At 44.2% G+C, this 21,879-nt stretch overlaps 1 protein-coding gene across 1 annotated transcript; it reads left to right on the top strand.

Annotated features, from left to right (window-relative positions):
- The first annotated feature begins 18,535 nt into the window (after window positions 1-18,535).
- Window positions 18,536-19,483, top strand: LOC110585357 (olfactory receptor 4E1). The gene has a single exon (XM_021695567.1). It carries the CDS (start codon window positions 18,536-18,538, stop codon window positions 19,481-19,483), a length of 948 nt encoding a protein of 315 aa, XP_021551242.1.
- The last annotated feature ends 2,396 nt before the right edge of the window (window positions 19,484-21,879 follow it).

The following is a 21,879-nucleotide window of genomic DNA, read 5'->3' on the forward strand; positions in this document are numbered from 1 at the left end:
CCCCACCTTCCCCAGGTCTTGCACATGATCATGGTGGGTCGGGGGACTTTTCCCCAAAGGGACATGGGGCTCATGGTACTATGTCTGCTGCTCTGCCACTGGGTTGTGAAACAACACATCCCTGGGGGCCCCTCAGGGTCAGGAGCAGGGGCCTCATTGTGCTGCACAACATTCCAGAAGGCCTATCAGTCACCCCAGCCATTGAGCCCCTCACTGATGCAAGACTTTGATGTGATTCCCTTCTGTTGCCAACTCACAGTGCTGCACTGAACATACCACACGCCCTAATAACCTGAGCACTCCCACCCAAGGAACAGTCTCTGTGTTCTCCTCTCAAGACTGGGATATGCTGTCAGAAATCACAGGGACGATGCCGTTAATGCAGGGAGGAGCTGTCACTACTCAGCTGACAACCTGACCTGAGATACCAACATGGTCAGACATCCTCCATTTCACATCCTTGTATTGTTGCCAAGATCCTTTTTCCTTAAAAAGATTTAATTATTTATTTATTTGAGACGGAGACAGAGACAGAATCCTCAAGCAGACTCTGCCCTAAGTGCGGAGCCTGACGAGGGGCTCAGTCTCAGGATGCTCAAATCATGACCTGAGCCGAAACCAAGAGTCGGACCCTTAACTGACTGAACCACCCAGGCACCTTGCTCCTTTTGTCTACTGTGGGCCCTCCTGTCCCACCTCTTTGCACATGTCACCGAGAGCTTGGGGGTTTGCTCTGGGCTCCAATCCCGAACCCTCCTGGTGGCTGCAGTGCTGACTGCATGTCTCCCCTGTCCCACCTCAGGTAAAAAGGCCTCAACCGTGAAGAGCAATGAGACCTGCGTGGTGTGGCCCCACCGGGCAGAGCTGCTGAGGAAGCGAGTAGAACACCTGGTGCCCGCCTTCCTAGACAGAGACCTCAGCTAAATCTCCATGTTCCTGGGCGCATACAGAGCTTTTGCCACCACCCACAAGGTGCTGGACCAACTGTTTACAAGGTGAGCACCCTGTCCCTCCACAGCCCAGTGGGATTTGGCCACCTACAGGTTGGGAGTCTTGAGAATGTCACCAAACTTCCCTGAGCCTCAGTTTGCTCCTCTGATTCGGACAGAGCTATTATAGGGACTCAGTGGGGTCCTGTAGGGAAAGTACACCTGGGTGCTTGGCCCTGTGGAAAGATCCACTAGAGGGGCTGTGGTCGTGCTCATTTATCATTGTCCTGCTCCCCACGATGAAACCTCTGCCTGATCCCTCACTGTCACCATGGTCTTGAGCTGGGCTCTTTTCCCACTGAAAAAGGAGACTTGAGACTCCATCTGGGGTGTGTGTCCTGGGTGAAACCAGAACAGGGATGCCCAGGGATAAGTAGGGGGCCCAGGCCCACTCAGATATTGGCGATGGGGCTGGTTAGGGCCCTTTCATTCATCAAGCATAAAGGATGCCCTCCTGGGTGCAGACATGCAGACGCTTCTCTGGGAGCTGACTGTGATCCCATGCACAAAGCAGACAGCACGCTGGAGCACCCCAGGGCGCCATACTAGTTGGGAGTCAGATAGTGACACTAGACATGACGAGAGGTAGGGTGGTCCACAGGGCATTTCATGTGATGGCCCCCTGGCCTCCTCTAGCTATGGATGCATCCTCTCTTACTGTGACAAGATCAGCAGAGCCCAGGAACAGTGGAACATGTGCATGAGTTTATCTAATGCAGGAGGGCCTTCCCTCTCCAAGAGGGCAGCAAGGGGACTGTGATTTGGAGGGGCCGCTGGACCCTCACCCCAAACATCTGAGATTCCTGTGAGAGGGTCAACGTCTGAGGGCTTCTTCTGCAAAAGAGGAAAGGGGTCCTGGAGAGCCGTGGGTGGGGTGTGGGCACTGGGGGAGAGCAGAGGGGGCTGGAGGAGAGCTTCAGCCTCTAAGAGAGTCATTCCCAACCCCAGCCCCCTCCCAGCCCTGTCTCTACCCCAATCCTGGGACCCAGAACAAAGGGTGTGGGGAGCATCACACGCACCCATCTGCTGGAACCTGGACACTGGGTGCTCAGCAGGTACTATGGAGACCCAGTGAGGGCTCGGGGACTGGACATCCCCCACCCTGTGGGAGATTAGTGTCCGTGGAAGGACACCCACTCGTGGCACCTAGTGAATGAGGCAGCACAGAGGCACAGGAGGTACAGTCTGAGGTACTGCGAGGGTCCTGGGAAGGCCTGGGAAGAGACAGAGTCCCTTTGTTCCCTCCTTGGTTGGATATTCACAGAGCACTAGTTTGTGCGGTGAGGGCAGTGAACAGGCCAGACACCACCCCTCCCTGCCCACATGCAGTTGAAGTCAAGTGGCAAACGGGCAGGGAGACAGACTGAGGAGTGTGTCCAGCTTCCACAAGGAGGACAGAAATGGTCACACCATGGGTCAAGGGCTCCCAATCACAGAGGATTTTTGCCAACCCCTCCTCAGTGACCAGGCCTGTCTCAGTCAGGACTGCCAGATCACAGGTAGACATGGAGGAGAAATGGTCTCTGACAGCCAGGAGCCAGAGACCCAGGGGCCCACGTTCCCACAGGGGTTCCCTGAGGCATCGGTGTAGAGGGTGCCCTGTCCTCTGACTCCTCTGCCCACCTGTCTGTCCCCAGGGCCATCTCCTCCATCCTGGGCACCTGGCTGGACCACTACCCTGAAGATTTATTCCAGCCCCCAGAATTTCCCTGCCTGAAGATGCTGCTGGCATACTCAGGGCTCAAGATTCCAGGCTCAGACCTGGATCGACGTGCCCAGCTCCTCTTCTCACAGCTGGGCCACCTTGAGCCCACTGAGCCAGAGGCTGAGGCTGAGGAGGACTGTGGGTGACTGATGGGGGCCTGTGGAGGGGAGAGAGTGGGCCACACAAAGCAAGCCTCCATAGACTGCAGTTTGGCTGGGGGCAATGAGTAGTCTCAGATCCCTGTCCCCATGGGCTGCAGTCTGGGGAGACCACCCAGGGACCGGATCTTGGACTCAGACAATACTGAGTGGTGGGCAAAGTTTCCTTAATTTAGAAGGGACATGGAAAGACAATCACGGTGACGTTACTTTCTCTTCTTGGAGCTACAGCAGCAGCCCCAGAGCAAGATCCTGAGCCACCCCTAGAGCTAGCCCCAGCTCCCCCTGGGGTGCCTGCTGCAGCTTCACAGCCTGAGCTGGCGAAACCCATCACTGAGGCTGGGGCTCAGCAATTAGAAAGAGCAGTGATGCCACCTGCCGTGTCGGGGCCAACACAAGTGACAGCCACAGCTCTGATCCAGGGACAGGAGCTTGAAGAGCCCCCTGCACCTTTGGCAGCCCCGGCGACTGACAGGCTCCAGCAGCAGCTATGGGGGTTCCCGAAGGGCTCAAGCAACCCCCTGCCTCAGTGCAGCAACCAGCCTTGGCCCCTGAGCAACAGCTCCTGTTGGCTGCAGCCCCGAAGGATGGCTTCCCCTCCCCTGTCATTCCAGTGTTTGTAATTTTGTGTTGTTCATGCACCTATTTAATGGCTTAATATATTTTGTTCTATCAATAAACTATAAATTGAGTTCACATAAAATTTTACTCTGATCCTTTTAAATTGTACATCCGGGTGCCATCAGGTCCACTCAGAGTGTTGCACAGCCTTGTCCTTCTACAACGTTTCCCTCCCAGAGACCCCTGTGCTACTCATCAGTCACTGCTCATTCCCTCGAGCCCAGTCCCTGCAGCCACTGCTCTTCTCTCGGGCTCTGGTGGTTACTTCTGGGTTTTCATGTATTTGGAATCATACAGTGTGGCCTTTTGTGTCTGGCTACATAACATATGAGTGATTCATTATTTTTTCAGGTTTAAAAAAATAACATTTTACTACAAAGGAATATTCCTGATAGAATAAAGATTATGGGGCGCCTGGGTGGCTCAGTTGGTTAAGCAACTGCCTTCGGCTCAGGTCATGATCCCGGAGTCCCGGGATCGAGTCCCGCATCAGGCTCCCTGCTCGGCAGGGAGTCTGCTTCTGCCTCTGACCCTCCTCCCTCTCATGCTCTCTGTCTCTCATTCTCTCTCTCGCAAATAAATAAAATCTTAAAAAAAAAAAAAAAAGAATAAAGATTATGTGAAGCTCCAAAACGAAATATTTTCATTACCTGGGATAGGGTTCCTTTTCGTAAGTATGACTCGAGAGCCAGAAATATCTGGGTCCATGAGACACCTTTAAAATCTTTCATTTTCCTGGATAAGCCATGTTTCAATTATTCTAATGTGCCTATTGTAAAAATATTAAGATTACATATTAAATCTTCTCATTTATTACAAACATATCAAGTAATTAAATAGTTCCCTAAGGTTTTAGCCAGATTATGTTTTGTTAGTAAAATAGTGATTTAATATGAAGAAAAGAAGACACATTCCTCCTACCAAGAAATGATCTCCCATAACGCATGGTGTCCCTCTTCCAGTCCCTTCCCTCTGAGTGCAGTACGTGTGTGTGTGTGTGTGTGTGTGTGTGTGAGAGAGAGAGAGAGAGAGACAGGGTGGGGCTGGGAGGGTTCCACAGCTGGGCTCTTGTTCTGCCTGAAGTCCCCACAGCGGACAGGCACTGTGCTCCTGTCCCCTTGTGAATTTTCAGTGACCACACATCATTCACTCAGCAGCACCACCTGTTGGAACAATTGAGCCATTTCCAATTATTTGAGACTCATAATTAAACTGAAGAGTACGTCTGTGCCATAAATCTCTTTTTCTTTAGGACTGATTCCTATAAGCACAATTTCTGGAACACACTTTAGGCACATTGTTGGAGTATTGGCTGCAGGGTCCTCTATCTATGCTCTCTTTATTAAAGTGGAGCTTTGTTCGGGAAAGGAGGGACCCCGGAGACTAGAGATGAGCCCTGAAATCATGAGGAGGACAAGTCAGCAGTGAGGCCATCAGGCTACGTGGGAGTGACCCATGGAGCAAGAAAGAGCCTGCCCACACTCCCGGATGGGTCCTCCCTCAACAAGCATCCCTGCCCATGTCCTGGAACACACCTCATCCAGGCCCCGTCCCAGGACACACCCCAGCCACTCCAGCCCCTCCTGCTCTGTAACCTAGCTTCTAATTAGAGAACCAGGCCCTGCTTCCAGGCCAGCAGAAGGGTGTCAGCCAGGCCACACCTGTCTGCTTGCTCCCTGTCCATCCTGCCTAGGCCCCTTCCTCTCACAAAGGAACCGCTAATGGAAGCGCAGGTCCGTGAGTTACAGACATGACCTGAGTGTGTTCATCCAGATGTACATTTAGTGGCAACAGCAAGAACCACTTGAACCTCTGTGAGCAGGAGAGACCTTTACAAAGCACACTGGGTGCTCACAGAAGCTGCAGGATGGACAGAGCCTCAACCAGGGGCTTTGGCACTGGGCATAGCCCCTCCACACCCCTCAGGCTCCTCCAGCAGTGGCCCCCTGCCCCTGCCAACCCCAACCTTGATATCCCTCCAGTTCAGTTTTTGTGAGAGAGGGCGCTATGCTTCCTGCTCAAGACACAGGTGAGGAGAAGGGAGAGATCCCTCTCCTCCCACAAAGTCAGCTAAGGGGGAGTCCACTTGATCTGAAGCTCTCCATCTGGGGGCCCGGCAAAGGACAGAAACCCTGTGACCCTCCGCCTTCCCCAGGGAGGTTCGGTGTGGTTGGGCACGGCAGGAGTCTGCAGAATTTGGCACACAACATGATCTCAGCTCCGGGGCTGGAGATCTGGGTGGCCATTTTAATTTTCACCCTCTAAAGAGGCAGAGAAAGCCTTCTGGGAACAGAAGCCACAAAGAGCAACCAGCTTACCCTGAGCCCCATCCAGCCCCCTGGCAAGGGGCAGTACATCTCTACCCAGGCAAAGACACCTGCCCCCCAGAAAACCAGGTGGAAGAACAGGCAAACAGCAAGTTTACAGACCAAACAGGACTGCAAAACTCCAGCACCAGGGGAAAATAGTATATAAAACTCGAGGCTTTTTTCTCATGATTCATTTATCTTTCCATTTAAAAGTTTCCATTTCTTTTTTTTTCTTTTTTCCCTTTCAACTAGTTTTTTATTTTATTGACTCTTATTTTTAACTCTTTTTCTTTCATTTTTTACATTTACATTTTATAGATATATTCTTCATTTTTGGATTCCTTTCACTGTATTCAATTTTATTTTTGTATATATGCATAAGTTTTGCTTTCTTTACAATTTTGGGATTTAGTGTCTTCTAACACACAGACCAAAAGACACTCAGGACCAAGTGGATCACCCTGTTTTGTCCACCCTGTGAGATCATATTCTCTCTTGCCCCATCCATTCTTCTCTTGGCAAAATGACTAGAAGGAGGAATTTACAACAAAAGAAAGAACCACAGGTAATACTCTGCCACAAATCTAATCGATATGATTGTAAGTAAGATCTCAGAGCTGGAATTCAGGATAACAATTATAAAGTTACTAGCTGGGCTTGAAAAAAGCATAAAAGACACTAGAGAATCTCTTAGTGCAGAATGAGATCAAATTAGGCAGAAATTAAAAAGGCTCTAACTGAGATGCTGTCTAAATTGGATGCTCAACAGCTAGGGTAAATGAGGCAGAAGATAGAGCAGGGACACAGAAGACAAGTTGATGGAAAGGAAGGAAGCTGAGGAAAAGAGAGAAAGCCAACTAATGGGCCATGAGGGGAGGCTTCGAGAAATCAGCGATACCATAAAAGGAAACAATATTCAAATTACTGTGGTCCCCGAGGGAGAAGAAAGAGACAGAGGGACAGAAGGTATATTTGTGCAAATAATAGCTGAGAACTTCCCTAATCTGGAACAGGCATTCAAGTCCAAGAGGTAGAGAGGGCCCCTCCCCAAATCAATAAGAATAGATCAACACCGCGACATATAATAGTGAAGCTTACAGATTTCAGAGATAAAGAGAAAAACCCTGAAAACAGCTCAAGACAAGAGGTTCTTAACCTACAGGGGTAAGAACATTAGACTGGCAACAGACCTATCCACGGAGACCTGGCAGGCCAGAAAGGGCTGGCATGATCTATTCAGGGTACTAAATGAGAAAAACATGCAGCCAAGAACACTTTATCCAGCAAGGCTGTCATTCAGAATGGAAGGAGAGATAAAGAGCTTCCAGGACAGAAAGAAACTCAAAGAATATGTGTCCACTAAACCACCCTGCAAGAAATATTAAGGGAGATCCTGTAAGTGAAGAGAGACCCTAAAGGTAACATAGGCCAGAAAGAAACAGAGACAATCTATAGAAATAGGGACATGACAGGAAATACAATGGCACTAATCTCCATCTGCTTTTGAGATTTTCTCTTTATCCTTGGTCTTAAGCAATTTTATTAGGATGTATATTGATAAGGTTTTTTTCATGATCCTTATGCTTGGGGTTTTTGTTTGCTTTATTTCTATATTCTTGAATCTATAGGTGTAGAGTGTTCATAAAATTTGGATAATAATCAGACATTACTTCTTAAATATTTTTTTCTGTACCTCAGCTAATTTCTTATCTACCAGGCCACTTGAAATTGCTCCACAGCTCACACATAGTCTAGTGTTTGTGTGCAGGGGTGGTTTACACCCTTCTTTTCCTGTGCTTTAGTTTGGACAATTGCTATGGTCATACGTTCAAGTTCATTTTTTTTTTTCTTCTTTGGTGTCTAATCTGATAGTAAGCCCATCTACTATATTTTTCATCTTAGACATGGTGTTTTTCAGCTCCAGAAGTTTGGTTCTCCTTGTTTTTATATCTTCTGTGTCTCTATTTAACTTAATACTTTGTGTACATTCTTATTTATATGAAATCTCTAACAGTTGTTTGAATGTACATGTGCAATACTTCCATCATCTTTTTCATTTCTGGGTATGTATCTACTGTTTCATCTTTCTCCTCATTACAGGTTGAACTTTTCTCCTTCTTTGCCTCCTGGTAATCTTTTATTTGAAGGCAGGTATTGTGAATTTTAATTGTTAGATATTAACTATTGCTTATATTCCTACAGATATTCTTGAGGATTATTCTGATAGTTAGGTTCCTTAAAAACTATTTTATCCTTCCAGACTAGCTTTCAAAAAGCTTTCTTAGGTGGTATCAGAGTAGTCTTCAATGTATTCTGCCTTGTTCTGATGGTATTCTGAGTACTCTTTACAATGTGTCATGAATTATGAGGTTTTCCACTCTGGCTGCTGGTACCACAGACATTTCCTGATTGTGTGTGAAGTCCAGTGACTTTTTTCCTTCTGCTTCTCCTGGGCTATTATTTTCCCCAGACCAGGTACATTCCTCACTCACATGCCATTTAAGAATTCTATGAAACTCAAAAGTGATCCTGTATGGGTTTCAGAAGTTCTCTTTCTCTGTACAGCTCTCCTCAGTATTCTGTACTGTAAACAATAGTCATATTGACCTCTCTGAACTTCCATCTTGCTGTCTCAAATTCAAGGAAATTGTTGGGCTTTGCCTGTATTCTTCATCCCTGACCTGTAGACTAAAAACTAAATCTTTAGGCAGTAAGTTAGGGAAATCCAGAGTCCCCCCCCCATGTTTGTTTTCCCTCTTGCAGAAGTCACTTTCCTGCATTGTCTGGATATATATAGAAAGTGTTATTTCAGGGTGCCTGGGTGGCCCAGTTGGTTAAGCCTCCGACTTGTGATTTTGACTCAGACTCAGGTCATAATCTCAAGGTCTTGGGAACAAGCCCTGCATTGGGCACCACACTCAGCACAGAGTCTGCTTGATATTCTCATTCTCCCCCTCCCTTCCCCCTGACTCTCTCTCTCTCTCTCAAATATATAAAATCTTTAAAATAAAGTAAAATAAGTTACTTAGAGACAGGCTATGCAAGAAGGACACTCAGACTCTCCTCGGTTCCCCTGAAAGCAGGAAATAAACCTCCCATGTGAAAGACACCCTCCCTGTTCCAGGAGGTCAAGAAATATCCTTATCACAAGAGATAGGAAATTAAGAGCCAAGAAAGCTGCATAAACAACCTTGTTCTTTTTTACTAATTTACCACTGCAGCCATTCTATTTTCCAAAGTGGCTGCACCAGCTTGCATTCCCACCAACAGTGTAAGAAGGTTCCCCTTTTTCCACATCCTCACCAAATTTGTTGTTTCCTGCCTTGTCAGTTTTTGCCATTCGAACTGTGTGTAAGGTGGTATCTCAATGTGGTTTTGATTTGAATTTCCCTGATGGCTAATGATGTTGAACATTTTTTCATGTGTCTGTTAGCCATTCGTATGTCTTCTTTAGAGAAGTGTCTGTTCATGTCTTCTGCCCATTTTTTGACTTGATTATTTGTTTTTTGGGTGTTGAATTTCAGAAGTTGGTGGTTTTTTTAAGATTTTATTTACTTATTTATTTGAGAGAGCGAGAATGAGAGAGAGAGGGAGAGCACATGAGAGGGGGGAGGGTCAGAGGGAGAAGCAGACTCCCTGCTGAGCAGGGAGCCCGATGCGGGACTCGATCCTGGGACTCCAGGATCATGACCTGAACCGAAGTCAGTCGCTTAACCAACTGAGCCACCCAGCTGCCCCGAGAAGTTCTTTATAGATCTTGGATACCAACCCTTTATCTGTAATGTCATTTGCAAATATCTTCTCCCATTCTGTGGGGTGCCTATTATTTTTGTTGACCGTTTCCTTTGTGGCATCACTTCAAAGTTTTTTCAATGGGTTTCCTTAAAATAGAAGTCACCTTAATTCAGTACTATAAATTCCTTATAGGAACAAATCATGATTCTCATGGATCTTTTTATCTCATACTACAATAAGTATGATATTGCACACACCCTAGATTATAGACCGCTTATTGATTGCTTTTAGCAGAGAGTCAGTGACCTTTCATAAGGGAGGAGCATGGCACTTTGATCTTTTGGAATGGAGAGAATGGAATGGGAAGGAGGAAACAGGAGGATCAAAAGTGGGGCGTCTGGGTGGTTCAGTGGACTAAGCATCTGACTTTGACTCAGGTCATGATCTCAGAGTCCTGGGATCCAGCCCCCTGACGAGCCTTGAGTGGGGGCTCCCTGCTCAGTGAGGAGTCTGCTTGTCCCTCTCCATCTCCCATCACCCCTACCCCCACTCATGCTCTCTCTCTCTCAAAAAATAATCTTTTTAAAAAAATACCAAAAAGTTACCTGTCCCAACACCGATAAAAAATTTCTATGTGATTCAACAAGCAACTCTTTTAGGTGTTGCTCCTCTATGAAGCACAGCATCCAAGTAAAGTAACAGAGTAAATATCAGAATCAGCAGCAACAGACCTGGTTCAGCTGCTCACCTGACATATAAACTCTGTGGAAAATCACTTAATGCCAAGTCCAATTTTCCACCTCACAGGGATATTGTGAAGATCAAATAAATTAATGAGTGTGAGAGAGCTTTGCAAACTCTCAAGTGCTATGCCAGTGTAAACAATTGTTCTCATTTATTCTGCATGAGGGACAATTTTGGAGCATGAGGGACTTCCGGGGAGGAAAAGCCTGAGTGGAACATTTAAGTGGCAGCCTGTATACAGTCAGAGAGGGAAGTACTGGGCCAGGGAGAGAGGGCTACCAAGAAGAAGAGGGAAAATACAGACACTGTATGTTAGGCCAAAACTCAAATTTCTCAACCTTGTATATTATCAGTGACAGTGGCAATAATAATTGCCCCATAATCAATTGAATGTCATTTTCTATATTATCCTTGGTATATTAGGCTTATGATAAAGGATCTCATTCCAAAAATGCTTGAGAATGAGTATGGGCAGTATATCCCTCTTCCTGATGCATACCCTAATTGCCAACATGACAGTATAATACAAGCCCCACATTGACCAAGTAGCAATATCTGTAAGTTCTGGAAGCTCTGAGTTTTTCAATCCAGTCAAGTCTGGCCTCTGATCAATGGTAACAAATGCAACAAGAAAACTGGGGAAAAGGAGCCCAAGCCACAAGTCCTTAGGAGTAAGAATTTTTGGTAATTTCTGACACTTTCCCCCTATTACCATCTTCTCTTCTACACACTGTTTCATGAAGAGTCAGCTATAAGGCTTCCTTCTAACTCCACACCCTTGATTTCATATATCCTAACCATCCCACAAAACTATTCAATCTTGAAATTTAAACTCAAAGTATAGGGGCGCCGCACTGGCCCAGTCGGAGGAGTGTGTGGCTCTTGATCTCAGGGAGGTGAGTTCAAGCCCCATGTCGGGTGTGGAGATTACTTAAATAAATAAAACTTATGAGAAAAACTCAAAGTATGATCTGTATTCTTCTCCTTTGGATTCTTCTTTCACCAACTCAAACTACCAAGCTTCTATATCTAAACAGAGAAAGCCAAAGGGTAATTAGAGCAAGAGGTTCTAGATTTTCACTGTATAAAAAACAATGAATATTGATGCCAAAAGAGTTGGCTGTTACAGGGTGGTGGCTTTTTTGTTTGATTGACTGAACTGCATATTGCATAACTGTATTAACTTAAGCAACATATTCACCAAGTGCCAAATGCTTTGCAAAGATCTCAAGAGTTCTAAGAAAAAAATTACCATTGTTATTTATGTTCTATGGATGAGAAGCTGAGGCCAAGAAAGGCTAAATGACTTGCCCAAATTTACACATCTAGGACATTGGAATTTGCACTCAGACAATCTGACTCTGAAGTCCAAACACTTGACCCCTCTGGCAGAGAGCTAGCTGATTAAAATCTTAACTCCATGGCCCATCCCTCATCTCTGTGTTTTTATATGGATTACATAAAAAAACACAAAAGCACCTCACCTAATACTTAGCACATAATAGTTCATTTAATCATGTCTAAACACATCCTAAAGATTTAGATGTGGAAGCCTTATTTTCCCTTTAAATTTCCCTAGTGACTATTTCAAAGTCTGTAACTTTAGTCCCCACAGAATTAACTTTTTCTAACTAGTGACTAGGGCAAGCGGATGTCATTGCTTAAAAAGTCCCAAGGCATAAAACCTATATAATTCAGGTAAAAAAAACACCAACACTGCAGCTGCCAGCCCCAGCTGCTTTCTTTCTGTACAGATTTCCTTTCAGTACTCGGTAGAATAATCCATCTGAAGCTAGCAATATAAAACTTACACCTAGAGAGTGTGCTGCCAAAGAAACAGAATGCCTCCGTCACACTGGTTCTGAATAATTAGGTCAAGTTTGTGTTAGAAGTCTCCTGGTAAACTAGCATGGCCTGCAAAAGTGGTGGGTAGCAACTTTCAATCATTCTGCTGCCAATATCACCTGAAAAAAGTGCAAAAAATATACCATTCTTACACCACATCTCCAGTTGACTGGAAACCAATTCTAGAAAATCTCAGGGCAGAGTTACATGCCCTACATATTGAAAACTATGATAATAATATAGGTGCTAAGGTGTAATATTTTGCAGAAATCCTGAAACACTTCTGATAAAATATCACCAAAGGTATTTACTGTGACTTAGCACCGAAAACTGAATAAGACCCAAGGGAACTTTGAGGGTTCTGGCCATTCTTATAGAAAGACCAAGGTAAGCAGGGTTATTTGATTTGTCCAACTTTAAATTTGCCCAATTAGTTATTTCTACTGGAAAATAATTCGCTATCAAAACTTGACATTGAAACTACAAGACCGTGACAATTCAGTTCTCTTTGGAGGGGCTGGGAGCATCGGAAACAACCCAGGGTGAGTTTTATAGACATTTTGTTTTATTCTGTTTTTGCTCTTAATTATTTTCCTCCATTTTTCTGAAATGTATGCCACAGACATTAGTTTTTCTTTTTGTGCACCGTATTCTCAACATAAACCGACACCAAATTTCTCTTGCAGTTGGGCACATCTCCATTTCTCAAAGCATTTTTTTTCCTGCAGCTACAAAGAAATAGAAGGGAAAAAAAAGTGATGATGATGGAACACAAGTCTTCATATCAGACCTGGTTCTCCATCCGCACAGCCTTTCTTGTGTGTGACGGTGAAATTCTCCAGTTTGATTTAAAATAAACCCCTGGCTCCATTCTTGCTCAGTTCTTCAGTTTTCAATTTTGCAATCATCCTTTAGGAACTTAGTAAATTAAAAAGGTAAGATGTAAATCATTCACCATTTAAAATAGCTTTCTAGGGGCACCTGGGTGGCTCAGTCCGTTAAGCGTCTGCCTTCGGCTCAGGTCATGATCCCGGGGTCCTGGGATCGAGCCCCACATCAGGCTCCTTGCTTCGCGGGAAGCCTGCTTCTCCCTCTCCCTCTGCTGTTCCCCCTGCTTGTGTTCCCTCTCTCTCTCTCTCTGTCAAATAAATAAATAAAATCTTTAAAAAATAAAAATAAAAAAATAAAATAGCTTTCTGGGGGCACCTGAGTGGCTCAGTTTATTGAGCATCTGACTCTTGGTTTCAGCTCAGGTCATGATTCATCAGGGTCATGGGATCGAGCCCCACCTCGGGCTCTGTACTAAGAGTGGAACCTCTTTGAGATTCTCTCTCTCTCCTTCTCCCTCTACCCCTCCCCCCACACACTCGCTCTCTCTTTCTCTAAAAACAAATAAATCTTGAAAACAATAAAATAAAGTAGCTTTCTAGAGCAGAAGCTTTAAGTGAACAATCTAAGAAAAATTTTTAAATAGTAAAGTTAAAGACACCATGAGTTTAATTCATATGTTAACTGAAAAACTTCTCCTGTCCCAGAAATACCTTCTTTTCCCATGACCCTACTTTGCCAGTTTCCTAATTTGACACTACCTTAGTCTTCCCTCTATTGATATAGACTATCAAAAGGGTCACTGTCTGCAGAAGACCAGCATGATGAGTAATAAGAAATACTAGAGAAGAAAGAGGTAACTACAAGCAGAAGAGAAAAAGTTCTCTAGGTTTTTTTCATAAGCAATGTGGAGTTGATTCATTTGTCTGCAAGAGAGACTGACCTTGAGGAATGCGGGAAAGCTCCAGTAGTAGTCAGTGATGGGAAGAAGGCAGCACAGGATGACAGGACCCAAGGAAGCAAGAGGGCGGCTTGCATGGGTGGGGACCCCTGGAAGACTGTGCATCCAGGCAGTGGCATGAAGATAAGCGAGAAAAGAGAGACTCCCCACAGATGCCCAACCAGGCTGGCAGGGGGCACCTAGCAGGGGAAGAGGCAGGTCACCAAGACACATTCCACTTAGCACCCTAATTATGCCAGCCATCATATAAATGATTCAGGTCAGAGTGGTGGCAGAGAGAGACTGGGCCGGGAGTCAGGAGGCCTGAGCTCCAGACAAAGCTATTACTGCAGGTCTCTGTGAACTTGGGCCCGTTGCTTTACCTCTCTGTGCCTCATTTTATCTACCTATAAAATGAAAAAAGAGAAAAAAGAAAAAAAGAGATGAGGAAAACACTCAGATCTTTGTAAGAGCTAAGATCTTGTGGGGTTCCTCGGTGGCTCAGTCAGTTAAGAGTCTGCCTTCGGCTCAGGTCATGATCCCAGGGTCCTGGGATCGAGTCCCGCATCAGGCTCCCTGCTCAGCCAGGAGTCTGCTTCTCCCTCTGCCCGTCCTCCCTCTGCCCCTCCTCCTCCCACTAGCTCTCAAAAAATCTCTCTGTCTCTCTCAAATAAATAAAATCTTAAAAAATAATAATGATGATAATAATAAATACATTTCTTATAAAAAATAGTGAGAACCCTCTTGCACTGTTGGTGGGAATGCAAACTGGTACAGCCACTATGGAAAACAGTATGGAGGTTCCTCAGAAAATTAAAAAGAGGACTACCCTACGAGCCAGTAATTACACTACTGGGCATTTACCCAAAGGAGACAAAAACACTAATTCAAAGGGATATATGCACCCCTATGTTTATTGTAGTAGTATTTACAACAGCCAAGATATGGAAGCAGCCCATGTGTCCACTGACTGATGAATGGATAAAGAAGATATGGCATATATATATATAAACACAGTGGAATGTTATTCTGCCATTTGCAACAACATGGATGGAGCTAGACAGTATAATGCTAAGCAAAATAAGTCAGTCAGAGAAAAACAAACACCATCAGTTTCATTCATATGTGGAATTTAAGAAACAGAAGAAACAAACAAAGGGGAAAAGGAGAGAGAGGGTGGAAGAGACAAACCAAGAAACAGACTTAACTATAGAGAACACACTGATGGTCACCAGAGGAGAGGTGGGGGGGGGGGAGGTGGAATAGGTGATGGGGATTAAGGAGTGCACCTGTCGTGATGAGCACCGGGTGATTAAAATTGAAAAAAAAATTTTTTTTTAAATAGTGAGGCCTGGGTCAAAAGGAAGTTAATTTAAAAGAAAAGAAAAGAACCACTCTGGTTTGACTTGTGGGCCAGACAACAGAATTGGACTTTATGAAGAGCTGAGGATAACCTAGTCAGGACAGGAAGCTCTTTTGCCTGGACCTTGATCTGCAGCTTGCAGGATGAGCAAGTCCGGGGGCTGAGGCCAGTCTCCCTCGCCTCCTCGCCAGAGATTCCAAGGTTTCCAGGGTTTTCTCCAGCCTCCTCCAAAGAAATGTTCCAAATAGACCCCAGCCACACTGCACATGGCCCAGCAGCTTGGGAAAAGGCCTCTGCCGGCCACAAACCAGGTCATTGCCATGACAGTCCCAGGGCATCACCACAGAGCCCACAGGGGTGGAAGTGGTTTGGCCGAATGAAAAATGCAGTCAACAGGCAATAGAGAAAACTGTGCTCAAGGCCAGGACTTGTACGACTTTGAACATGTTACTGGCTTGGGGTAGAAAAATCTTCATTTCTTCTCTGCTAAAGATTTATGACTAAATATAAGCACTCCCCTCTCCAAGGCTGCCTTAGATCTCTTAGTGAATCATGGTTCTCTGCACTATTATTCCAAAACCGTGTGTGTGGAGCCTACTGCGTGTCCAGCATGATTTAAGTTGCTGAATGGGCTTTTTTTTTATTATGTTATGTTAGCCACCATACAATACATCATTAGTTTTTGATGTAGTGATCCACGATTCATTGTTTGTGTGTAACACCCAATGCTCCATGCAATACGTGCCCTCCTTAATACCCATCACCGGGCTAACCCATCTCCCCACCCCCTCCCCTCTAAAACCCTCAGTCTGTTTCCCAGAGTCCATAGTCTCTCATGGTTCATCTCCCCTTCTAATTCCACCCCCTTCATTTTTCCCTCTTTCTCCTAATGTCCTCCATGCTATTCCTTATGTTCCACAAATAAGTGAAACCATATGATAATTGACTTTCTCTGCTTGACTTATTTCACTTAGCATAATCCCCTCCAGTTCCATCCGTGTCAATACAAAAGTTGGGTATTCATCCTTTCTGATGGCTGAGTAATATTCAACTGTATATATGAACCACATCTTCTTTATCCATTCATCTGTTGAAGGGCATCTCGGCTCCTTCCAGTTCGGCTATTGTGGACATTGCTGCTATGAACACTGGGGGTGCAAGTCACCCTTCTTTTCACTACATCTGTGTCTTTGGGGTAAATACCCAGTAGTACAATTCCTGGGTCACAGGGTAGTTCTATTTTTAATGTTTTGAGGAACCTCCACACTGTTTTCCAAAGTGGCTGTATCGACTTGCATTCCCACCAACAGTATAAAAGGGGGGGGGGGTGCATGGGTGGCTCAGTCATTAAGCGCCTGCCTTCGGCTCAGGTCCTGATCCCAGGGTCCTGGGATCGAGCCCCGCGTCGGGCTCCCTGCTCAACAGGAAGCCTGCTTCTCCCTCTCCTACTCCCTCTGCTTGTGTTCACTCTCTTGCTGTTTTTCTCTCCTTCAAATAAATAAATAAGATTTTAAAAAAAAAAAAAGTGTAAAAGGGTTCCCCTTCACAACCTCTCCAACATTTGTTGTTTATTGCCTTGTCAATTTTTGCTATTCTAACTGGTGTAAGGTGGTATCTCAATGTGGTTTTGATTTGAATTTCCCTGATGGCTAATGATGTTGAACAATTTTTCATGTGTCTGTTAGCCATTTGTATGTCTTCTTTTGAGAATGTCTGTTCATGTCTTCTGCCCATTTTTTCACTGGATTATTTGGTTTTTGGATGTTGAGTTTGAGAAGTTCTTTATAGATCTTGGATACCAGCCCTTTATCTGTAGTGTCATTTGCAAATATCTTCTCTCATTCCGTGGGTTGCCTCATTGTTTTGTTGACTGTTTCCTTTGCTGTGCAAAAGCGTTTTATCTTAATGAAGTCCCAAAAGTTCATTTTCACTTTTGTTTCGCTTGCCTTTGGAGACGTGTCTTGAAAGAAGTTGCTGTGGCCAATGTTGAAGAGATTATTGCCTATGTTCTCCTCTAGGATTTTGATGTATTCCTGTCTCACATTGAGGTCTTTCATTTATTTAGAGTTTATCTTTGTGCATGGTGTAAAAGAATGGTTGAGTTTCATTCTTCTGTATATAGCTGTCCAATTTTCCCAGCACCATCTATTGAAGAGACTGTCTTTTTTCCTTTTTTTTTTTTTTTAAGATTTTACTTATTTATTTGAGAGAGAGAGAGAGCACATGAGAGGGGGAAGGGTCAGAGGGAGAAGCAGACTCCCTGCTGAGCAGGGAGCCTGATGCAGGACTCCATCCCGGGACTCCAGGATCATGACCTGAGCTGAAGTCAGTCGCTTAACCAACTGAGCCACCCAGACGCCCAAGACTGTCTTTTTTCCATTGGATATTTTTTCCTGCTTTGTTGGAGATTAGTTACCATAGAGTTGAGGGTCCATATCTGAGCTCTCTATTCTGTCCCATTGATCTATGTGTCTGTTTTTGTGCCAGTACCATGTTGTCTTGGTGATCACAGCTTTGTTAATAGAGTTTGAAATCAGGCAACATGATGCCCCCTGCTTTGTGTTTCTTTTTCAACATTTCCTTGGTGATTCGGGGGCTTTTCTGGTTCCATACAAATTTTAGGATTGCTTGTTCCAGCACTCTGAAAAATGCCATTGGTATTTTGATGGGATGGCGTTGAAAGTATAGATTGCTCTGGGTAGCACAGACATTTTAACAATGTTTATTCTTCTGATCCATGAGCATGGAATGTTTTCCCATCTTTTTGTGTCTTCTTCAGTTTCTTTCATAAGTGTCCTGTAGTTTCTAGAGTATAGATCCTTTACCTCTTTGGTTAGGTTTATTCCAAGGTATCTTATGGGTTTTGGTGCTGTTGTAAATGGAATCGATTCCCTAATTTTGCTTTCTACAGTTACATCGTTAGTGTATAGGAAAGCAACTGATTTCTGTGCATTGATTTTGTATCCTGCCACATTACTGAATTGCTGTATGAGTTCTAGTAATTTGGGGGTGGAGGCTTTTGGGTTTTCCACATAAAGTATCATGTCATCTGTGGAGAGAGAGTTTGACTTCTTCTTTGCCAATTGAATACCTTTTATTTCTTTTTGTTGTCTGATTGCTGTTGCTAGGACTGAACATTCCTCAATTTCATAAAAACCATCCATGAAAAGCCCACAGCGAATATCATTCTCAATGGGGAAAAGCTGAAAGCCTTTCCCTTAAGATCAGAAACAAGACAAGGATGCCAACTCTCGACACTATTTTTTCCTAATTCTTGACAGAGTGTCCAACAGAGAAAATGGGAGAGGCAAACCTACTCAATCAAACCACTTCTGTGACATACATTCGGCTTAGAGGCTTATCTGTAAATCAGAAGGTACAGATGGCTGTGTTTGCCATGTTCCTCACTTTCTATGTCCTGACACTGATTGGGAACATCCTCATTGTCATAACTATTATCTATGACCGCCGGCTCCATACCCCGATGTATTTCTTCCTCAGTAACCTGTCTTTTATCGATGTCTGCCACTCCACGGTCACTGTCCCCAAGATGCTGACAGATACGTGGTCAGAAGAGAAGCTCATCTCCTTTGAGACCTGTGTCACCCAGATGTTTTTCCTGCACCTCTTTGCCTGCACCGAGATCTTTCTCCTCACCGTCATGGCCTACGATCGGTACATGGCCATTTGCAAACCCCTGCAGTACATGACAGTGATGAAATGGAAAGTATGTGTGCTGCTGGCTGTGGCCCTCTGGACGGGGGGCACCATCCACTCCATATCGCTGACCTCCCTCACCATCAAGCTGCCCTACTGTGGTCCTGATGAGATTGACAGCTTCTTCTGTGATGTGCCTCAGGTGATCAAACTGGCCTGCACGGATACACACATCATTGAAATCCTCATCATCTCCAACAGTGGGCTGATCTCTGTGGTCTGTTTCGTGGTCCTCGTGGTGTCCTACGCAGTCATCCTGGTGAGCCTGAGGCAGCAGATCTCCGAAGGCAGGCGGAAGGCCTTATCCACCTGTGCAGCCCATCTCACCGTCGTCACACTCTTCCTGGGACACTGCATCTTCATCTATTCCCGTCCATCCACCAGCCTCCCGGAGGACAAGGTGGTATCTGTGTTTTTCACCGCTGTTACCCCCCTCCTGAACCCCATCATCTATACTCTTAGGAATGAAGACATGAAGAATGCCTTGAACAAGTTCATGGGGAGGTTGGAGGGGAGAGGAAAAAAATGACAATGTCTAAGCTCTCAAGAGACCTGGTGCTCCACATCAAAGAAACACCTTGCAAAGAATAAGTCACCTAACATTTATCAGGCTCTGTGACTTATAAAATTGTCTTCTCGTCCAATATCTGACAATCATAGCAATAGGATCTTTTTAGGATCTTCCATATGCTGGAAATTGCTCTAGGCACTCTGCATTTACTCCATCCTCACAGCCACCTGTGAGGTAGGTATTATGCTTGTTTACAATGATGGAACTAAAACTCAAAGAGAGCTCAAAGAGAGCCAATGGCATGCCCAGCTAGGAAATGCTGGAAGCAGGCTATTAAGCCAAGTATATCAACACAAACTCATGCTATTTTCATGACACCATGCCGCCTCTCCCTGCTGTTGTCTTAGGGTGATAACTAACATTTAAACGAACCTTCAGATTGTTGGGCAGCACTTGACTACATCATTCACTCAGATGCTTGCCTAAACGGCTCAGCAAACACTGGTGACTCAGACCAAGTGAGTTTGCTTATGAGTTCAGTGATGTAGAAAGAAGACTTTGAGTCATTGAAGGTACTGATATCCTCAAGTGTCCAGGAAAAATCTGCCATCAGAGCAATGAAATGGGAATATCTTATTATTCATTCATTTGACAAATTTTTACCAAGTACCTATTATGTGCTAAGGACCAGGCTTACAATCAAAAAAAAAAAAAAAAAAAATTTGGTCCCTCCTTCATGCAGTTTAGAGTCTAGTGAAAATAGGAAACAAAAATAGAAACAAATACATTTTAATTACAGATCATAACAAACCCTGTGGAAAAACCCACTGAATGCTGATAGAGAGTTTTAGAAAAGACTGTCTTCAGAGTGGGTAGGCAAGGAGGGTCTCTTTGACAAATGACATTGAAGCTAAGATCTGAAAGATGAAAAGGAGGCAGTCATGAGAAAAGACAGGTGATGAACGTTCTAGCAGAGGAAATAGCAGGTGTTAGGAAAAGACCCTGGCTTGGTCCAAACAGTGAAAGGGTAGAGTGGTTAGAGCTTAGACCCTAAGGCAGAGAATGGTGAGAGGTGACAGTGAAGAGGTAAAAAGTATTCTTTTTTATACTTTCATGTCCTCTCAAGGGTCAACCGACTTTCAAAAAGGTGCCAAGATAATGCACGGGGGAAGAAATCTTTTTAAATAGTACTGGATCATCTAGGTAGATGGGAAAAATTAATCTCAACCCTCATCTCACACCTTGTATCAAAGTAAACTTAAAATGGATCACAAACCTAAAATTTAAAGCTGAACTGTAAAATTTCTAAAAGAAAACAGGAGAAAATCTTTGAGACTTCTGGGTAGGTGAAGATTTCTTAGGACACCAAAGGCATCAATCTTAAAAGTAAAAGATTGATAAATAAGACTTAACCAAAATATAAACTTCTGCTCTTCAAAATATATCATCCAGAAAATAAAACTGCAAGCCACAGCATGAGAAAAAATATTGCCAGGACATATATCCAACAAAGGTTTAGTATCCAGAATATACAAGAATACTGTTGTATACTCTTACAACACAGTGATAAGAAGACAAAAAATCATAATCTAAAATGAGCAAAATATTTGAACAGACACATCATAACACAAGATATATGAAAGGATAATAAGCAAATTAAAAGATTCTCAGCATCATCAATAATTAAGAAAATGAAGAGTAAACCACACACTCACTGGAAGGCCTAAAATTAAATATTGACAATACCAATTATTGGATGTTAAACTCTTATACTTCTTTTTTTTTTAAAGATTTTATTTATTTATTTAATTGACACAGAGAGAGAGAGACAGCGTGAGAGGGAACACAAGCAGGGGGAGTGGGAGAGGGAGAAGCAGGCTTCTGGCCAAGCAGGGAGCCCGATGTGGGCCTTGATCCCAGGACCCTGAGATCATGACCTGAGCTGAATGCAGTCGCTTAACCAACTGAGCCACCCAGGCGCCCCTAAACTCTTATACTTCTGATGAGAATATAAAAACGCACAACCACTTGGGAGCGCCTGCCTGGTCAGTCATGGGAGCATGAGACTCTTCATCTCAGGGTCATGAGTTTGAGCCCTACAGCAGGGGTAGAGTTTACTTAAAAATAAACAAATAAATCAATCAATTAATTAATTAATAACTTCAAAAAAAATCATACAACCACTTTGGAAAACAGCTTTGTAGTTTCTCACAAGTTAAACATACACTTACTATGTGATCCAATAATTTTACTCCTAGGTATTTACCCTGGAGAAATGAAGACATGTGGCCAAAATAACCTATACATAAACATTTATATCTACTTTATTCACAACTGTCAAAAACTGAAAACACCCAAATGCCCATCAATAAATAACTGAATCAACTATTGTGGTATACCCATACCATAAGATA

Source organism: Neomonachus schauinslandi, chromosome 9 (assembly GCF_002201575.2).
Source record: "Neomonachus schauinslandi chromosome 9, ASM220157v2, whole genome shotgun sequence".
NCBI classification, from domain to species: domain Eukaryota; kingdom Metazoa; phylum Chordata; class Mammalia; order Carnivora; family Phocidae; genus Neomonachus; species Neomonachus schauinslandi.

Excerpts from the sequence above, each read along its gene's own strand:
- LOC110585357 (XM_021695567.1), top strand. The coding sequence starts at position 18,536 with ATGGGAGAGGCAAACCTACTCAATCAAACCACTTCTGTGACATACATT.